A 7,124-nucleotide genomic window follows, 5' to 3' on the forward strand; every position below is an offset into this window, starting at 1 on the left:
GGGGGAGGGGCCACGTCTCGTCCGCGCTGAAATCTGCACGTCTTCGCCCTTGGCCCCTAGTGCGCTGGCCCTGTCCCCTCCCCCACACCCCATCTTCTTCACTTTGTCTGCAACATCATCGGTAATACCATCTCTCAAACTTGCCACAAAGACCCTCAGGAGTTGCCTATCAAACTGAGGAAACCTTTGGTGCAGAGATGATCTAGGACCATCCTATTCCTTGCAGAGAAAACCCCTACCTACAGCGTTACCTCCAGGTGAACCCTATTTTTGTCACTGCCAATTTCCAAAGCCACTAGTCCAGTCTTTGGTCTTTACATCCGCCCTTGAACACCAGACTTGTTTGGAAAGCCTTCTACAACCACAATCTTCAAAGTGAAGTGCTCCAGTCTTAAAGATGAGGCAAGAAAATATCGGACCTATAATAAACACTTTCAAATGTCTCCACTGGGGTATTTATTGATCACAAGAGGACCACTAAGTCACTGCATCCTCTCAGAACCAATCATACTTTTAAAAAATGTTGGTGCATACCCATCTTTTTAAAATACCAAACACTCGGATTAGAAAGAGTAATGTTATTTCACTTATGTATAAATATATAATTGGGATACACATTTAAAAATTGGGAAATGCAGGGCGCCTGGGTGGCTCAGTTGGTTAAGCAACTGCCTTCGGCTCAGGTCATGATCCTGGAGTCCCGGGATCGAGTCCCGCATCGGGCTCTCTGCTCGGCAGGGAGTCTGCTTCTCCCTCTCCCGCTTCCCCCCTCTTGTGCTCTCTCTCTCTCAATAAAATAAATTTAAAAATCTTTAAAAAAAAAAAAAAAATTGGGAAATGCTCTAGAAGCCACCTTAACTGCTTACAGGTTCTTTCTCATTGCACCGGTCTTAAATAGCCAGAAAGTTATTTTGATTTAATCGACTCCTATAAAAGAGTTGCCGTTGATTCCCACTTGGCCCAGCTTCATTTTAGATTAAGGTGATTGCACTTCAAGCTTCATCTCCTATCCAACAAATTCTCTTTGCAAGGCAAACTGAGCATACACCAGCCCTGCTCCTTTCCACCTCCACTTTCAGTTCCTCACTGCGTTTCTTTCTTCTTTCACATCTGGTTCTGCATGTCAGGGTTCAGGAGCCCAACTAAGGTCACGATATGCCCCTTCTATCTTCACAGCACTAAGACTGTTTATAATAAATTAACTGATACGGACAGTTCCTATTTTAAAAAAAGGTCCACACTCTGAACAGCAACAGCTGTCATTTATTGAGATTAACCACTATGAGCTGGACATGGTAACAAGTAGTTTGCACAAATCTATGTGTACTCTTGCCACAGAGGGCTCAAAGGCAAAGAAGATTTCATGTAACCAGAAACTGCTCATATCTGCGTTTATTCTTTAACTTATAAACAACATTTAATTTGTCCTTGCAAAGTTAATTATAATTGGCAACAGCTTTTCCCAGATACTTCTGTCCAAGAGAGGGGAAGAATTTAGCCCTTAATTAAACCACCGCCCCCCAACACACACACAAGAGGAGGAGGGGATGACCTTAACTAGTGATAACATTCCACCGTTACATGATTGTACAAAACTTCCAAGCTGGTTGTTCTTCCAGATGCTCCCTTCTGAAGGACACAACAGCTCACAGCTTTATATTCACAGTTCGGAACAACGCTGCTCTTTCATTCATAGATCCTCCGAGGCTCCTGCAGCACCACACCACCTTCTGTCATGGCACTCTGTAGTCGTTTCATCTAGTTTTGAAGATCCGAAAAAAGGAAAAGGTTAAGTTAGCACAATAAAGAAGCTGACAATAAACAGTTCGCTTCCCAAGAGAACTAAAACAGCTGATTTGCTCCTTGCTAAACCCTAGCCTACACTGATTTCCCAGAAAGTGATCTTAATAATGACACAGATAAGAGACTCTAGGGATGTCAAAGATTAGTGGTGTTTCATCATACAGACAAGATGTTAACACATAAACGGGGAAGTAGAGTGGGGGACATCGTGGCTGCAGAGTCAGTCACCCTGGACTCACTCTGGACAAGCCAGCCTCAGGTGACTTGGGCATACTACTCCTGACCCTCTGGGCTGCTATGAGGATGGAATGAGGTCACACATGTCAGGATACCCACCTCAGGATCTGCCACATGGAAAGAACTTGATAAATCCAACTATTGTTACTATGTAAGCACCTGCTGTCAAGAATTCATACCTTTTAAAAATAAGTACATGAAAACCAAAATACCGAGTCTGAGGCTGCCTCCCAAGGAGTGGGTTGGTAGACCATGAAGTTGATTCCTGCCTCTAAGCATCGCTCTGCCAGCACTCGTCCTATACTCTCACAGGCCACCACGTTTTTGGTGCTGTAAAGATGCTTTTTAATAGCCCATTCCCGAGTGGATGCTGAAACCACAACCTGGCCGTTGCGATGCTCAACCAACGCTTCTACATGATGCTGAGTCCTTATAACTCGCAACCTAAATGAGATGAGAAGAGAATAAAATCATAAAAGAATCCTAAAGATAAAAGGCCTCAAGTGAATAAAGGCCTACACATTACTCAAGAATGCAATGTCTGTTTCATTTACTTGAACAGAGTTAACCTAGATTTGACTTGGGAAAGCTGTTTTTCCTGTCTTTATGAGGTTACCCTCAATAACAATAAACTAAACATTTCCACTTAACCTCAAATATCCAGGAGAAATTTGTTATTTCTGAGATGTGAGAATTATTACACAGCATGATTTCAAAAAAGGATCTGAAGAGGAAGAGCTAAGCTGTGACCCTCCAATGAGTAAGGATATACTTACTGTTTCTACTTTCCAGTAACACCAAAATAAATGTAAGACTGATCAAAGATTTAAATTAAAAACTGAAATCATAATACTAGCAAGCAGATTGTTTTTTACAACCTCAAAGTAAGTCTATTTATTTTATTTAAATTCAATTAACATATAACGTATTATTAGTTTCAGAGATAGAGGTCAGTGATTCATCAGTCTTATATAATATCCAGTGCTCATTACATCACGTGCCCTCCTTAATGTCCATCACCCAGTTATCCCATTCCCCCACCCTCTTCCCCTCCAGCAACTCTCAGTTTGTTTCCTATGATTAAGAGTCTAAAGTAAGCCTATTTAAATAGGACATCAAACCATGTCATCCTTTTATAAAGAAAAACCAAAGTTTTCTACAGTTAAAAATACAGTAAACTGAAGTCAAAAGGCAGCAAGAAACAAAAAATACTTTAAACACATATTATTTATTCGAAGGGCTAATTTCCGTATGTAAAAAGCCTCCTATAATCGGAAAAAAAAAAAAAAGACCAATACCTTAATAGGCAAAGGATCTGAACAGACTGTTCACAGAAACAAAACATTAAAGACTCTCGGGCCCATGAAAATACGCCCATCTCACTGATGAGATGCATGGACAAGGCAATTCATTGCTACATTGTTTGGAATCATTAAGGTAATCATCAATATGGAGCTAGCTAACTAAAACATCCATACGGTGGTGTTCTATCCAGTTACCGGAAGGAATGAAGTAGCTGCCATTCACTGAGCACCTACCATGCCAGGCACTGTCCTGTTTACAGGCAGAGCTCATGTTTCAAAATGGTCTCTCATTATTCTTTTTTCTTTCTTTCTTTCTCTCTTTTTTTAAGGCCACAGAAACTGACATAAAAAGGGTTAGTAACTTTAGCAAGATTACAACTAATGGTAAGTAAGGGAGCTAGAACTTCAGTCCAGGGGTCTGGCTCCAGAGCCAATGTTCTAAACAGAAAGGATTTCCAAGATGGATTCTGAAGGGGGCAGGGAGGATTCAGATGAAAAACAGTGTACGTGGTATGCTAATATTTGTAATTTTTTTTTTTTAAGATTTTATTTATTTATTTGACAGAGAGAGAAAGCACAAGCAGGGGGAGCGGTTGGCAGAGGGAGAAGCAGGCTCCCAGCTGAGCAGGGAGCCCAACGTGGGACTTGATCCCAGGACCCTGGGATCATGACCCGAGCCGAAGGCAGACGCTTACATTTAAAACAGACTGAGCCACCCAGGTGCCCTAATATTTGTAATTTAAAAACTACTAAGTTTATACTTATGTGCACAAATTATCTCCAAAAGGATACACATAAAACCTATTTGCCCTTTGGATTTTATAGCATACATTTATATTACACATTTAAAAAATTAAGCTCACATTAAATAAGACACCAAAATTAGAGGTCACACCAGGATTCTTAGTGTGAAACAGCAGGAAAAAACACTAGATTGAGAAATGTGGGTTCTACACCTGGTTTTGCTGACAGCCCTAGTAAAAATCACAATTTCTTTTTTTTTTTTTTAAGATTTTATTTATTTATTTGATAGAGAGATTGACAGCGAGAGAGGCAACACAAGCAGGGGGAAGTGGGAGAGGGAGAAGCAGGCTTCCCGCTGAGCGGGGAGCCCGATGCGGGGCTCGATCCCAGGATCCTGGGATCATGACCTGAGCCAAAGGCAGACGCTTAACGACTGAGCCACCCAGGCGCCCCAAAATCACAATTTCTTAATCAAAGGTCAACAATCCTTTTCCATAAGGGCTCAGACAGTAAATGTTTTAGGCTTTGTAAGCCATAGGGTCTCCTGCAATTGCTCAACTCAGCCATAGTAATACTAGAACAGCCAGGTGAGAATGAGTGGTGGTGTGTTACAATAAAACATCCTTTGTGGATAATGAAATTTGAATTTTATATAATTTTCATATCACAAAATATTATTCTTTGGAATTCTTTCTCACATTTTAAAGAAAGGAAATTTTTAGCTTGCAAGCCAACTATGGCCCATGGGCCATAGTTTGCTGATCCTTGTCTTAAACCATTTGTTCAACAGAGGCATAGGACTCATCCTCTCTAAGGTCACTTCCTATTATAATATGCCAAAATTCTATACTGATAATACTGTGAATATATCAGATAGGGAAAAAAAAGTGGGAAAATAGATCTCTAATTATTTAAATGATCCAATATTAAGTAAATAGGTTGAATGTGTCAAAAGAATTTTAGATTTAATTCAAGTGATCTGCCTACTCCCTTTGACTCCTTCCTACGTACACTAAGTAAAAATGCTTCATAGCAACTGTAAAATTTTATTATCCCTATTCCATCTTCCACAACAAAACTTAAAATTTTTGCTAACAAGGATGACATGTATTTCATCTTTGCATCTCCTGCATCTAGCACAATGCCTATGAAGTGTCATAGGCCTAATGTTTGTTGAATGAACGTATCACATCGTTATGACTCCCATTTAACTTCCAATTACAATTTATATAGTCCTTAAGAAATACTCCATTTTTAACAAATGTTTACCAAGTAAATAACCAGCAGATAAACACCAACATAACGCAGCAAGTGTAATAATTTATAGTGTCTTGGATCTTAGGTAGGTCAGACAAAACATGTTTGTATCTTAGCTCTAGAGCTTAACCTTGTCCCCCTAAGCCCCCATTCTCTTGCTCCCATAAAATGAAGGAAATTACTGTATCTGCTTCATAAAGTAATTTTAAGGGTTAAATGAGAAAATGCACATAAAGCAACTAAGAGTTCCTGGCAAATACAAAGTGTTCAATAAATAACCATCTTCATAACAAAGAACAGACTCCTAACTTGCCTTCCTGCTTCTATTCTTCCCCCATTACAAATTTCTCCCCAAAGCAACTAGAATGATCTTCAATTCAACCTCAAAATTTATTACATTCTGTTTTCCACTATTGTGAAAACCTGTGAGGTGCTTACTTCAATTTACGAAGTTAATGATCTGTCTCCTACCTACCCGTCCATCCTCCCTTACGCTATTCACTCCCTCCGCACACTGGACTCCAGGTACACTGGCCTTGGAGTTGTTCAGACACACAAGCCCGTTCCCACCCCAGCCATTTCCTCTGCTGGGCATGCTCTTCTTGGCAGATTGTCTTATCTTTCAGAAGGGGCCTTAGCAGGCACCCCGTCTCCCCATCCTAACATCATCCTCTTTAAATTTCCTCCCTGACACCTATTTATTGTTTGTCCCTCCAGGTCCACCCCCTCACATCCCCCCAACCCCCGTCCACTGACCCCTCCTCCACCACCAAATGGCAGCTTCCTGAGGAGACAAGCTCCAGAAATATCTGGACCGTTGACTGAATTGATGAAAACAATTTGCAGGGCACCGTGCACTGCCCTGTAGGGTCAATTAACTAGCCGACTTAATTACCTGTGCCAGAACTCACGGGAGGGCCACGTCGTCCCCCAACCCCGCTCTTTCCTGGCCACACCTAAGAGCTCCAGATTGCGGGGGTTCCGATTGGTGAACTCTGGGGCAACAGCTGCATTTTCCAGAGGGTCCACTTCAGGCTTCGCCGCTGGCTTGGAACTGGTTGAGAGCGCTGCGACCCCACACCCTAAGAATGGGAACCACCACATGTATCTTAAAAAATTACAAACACGGACAAAACAGGAATATGACCCAACCTCTATCCCCATCCACTCCCCGGAAAGGAGAGAAGAGGTAAATCTGGTCACAGGGCACAGTCACCACAGACCCCGCTTGATTTCCTACTACTGTCGCCACCATGCTGTTAGCCAGTTTACTGTCCGGTGGGGTTGAACTGAAAACACGACTTGCATATGCACATTACTGTGCAGGCCCTGGGGAGTCATCTGAGAGAAGCGGGAATTACCGGGGTTCCTGCAAACCGGCAGCCTCTCCCAGAGCCGCGACCGGAGCGCCATTGCTGAGGGATCGCGGGCAAAACCTCGGAAAAGCCTCGCGTCCTTTCGTCATCGGCGTCCCAGCCGCTTGGCGGCCGCAGCCATGTTAACTCAGGGAAAAGCTTTTGGATTCAGGAGGTCACCTACGGCTCGACCCGGAACTAACAAGCCCCGCCGCCGAGCGGCTGACGGGACGATCGGCTGCCTCGGCTCCTCCAATCACTGCCTACCATGGAGTGCACGTGACGCTGCAGCCCGCCAAACAGTTGCGCAACGCGCTTGGGGGCGGGGCGCAACCCACTAGTTTAGGCGCAGCGTTTCGCCGGAGTCGCGGGCGCAAGGCTCCGGTAACTTCACGTCGCTTTGTCTGGGCATTGTGGTCGCAAA

General features: G+C 43.0%; 1 protein-coding gene across 2 annotated transcripts; it reads right to left on the bottom strand.

The window, feature by feature from the left end:
• Positions 1 to 1,243: 1,243 nt before the first annotated feature.
• Positions 1,244 to 6,916, bottom strand: MRPL18 (mitochondrial ribosomal protein L18). Of its 2 annotated transcripts, none has more exons than XM_032408285.1 (4): positions 6,707 to 6,912; positions 6,241 to 6,427; positions 2,253 to 2,484; positions 1,244 to 1,758 (listed from the first exon to the last, which is right to left on the bottom strand). In XM_032408285.1, the coding sequence occupies exons 1-4, from the start codon at positions 6,756 to 6,758 to the stop codon at positions 1,687 to 1,689; spliced, it is 543 nt and encodes a 180-aa protein (XP_032264176.1). In that variant the 5' UTR covers positions 6,759 to 6,912; the 3' UTR covers positions 1,244 to 1,686. The 2 variants fall into 2 exon arrangements, with proteins under 2 accessions (XP_032264176.1, XP_032264177.1); XM_032408286.1 differs by having other exon boundaries at positions 1,691 to 1,758; positions 2,402 to 2,484; positions 6,707 to 6,916.
• Between the last annotated feature and the right edge of the window lie 208 nt (positions 6,917 to 7,124).

This window comes from Phoca vitulina, unplaced genomic scaffold (genome assembly GCF_004348235.1).
Source record: "Phoca vitulina isolate PV1807 unplaced genomic scaffold, GSC_HSeal_1.0 scaffold9, whole genome shotgun sequence".
Taxonomy (NCBI): domain Eukaryota; kingdom Metazoa; phylum Chordata; class Mammalia; order Carnivora; family Phocidae; genus Phoca; species Phoca vitulina.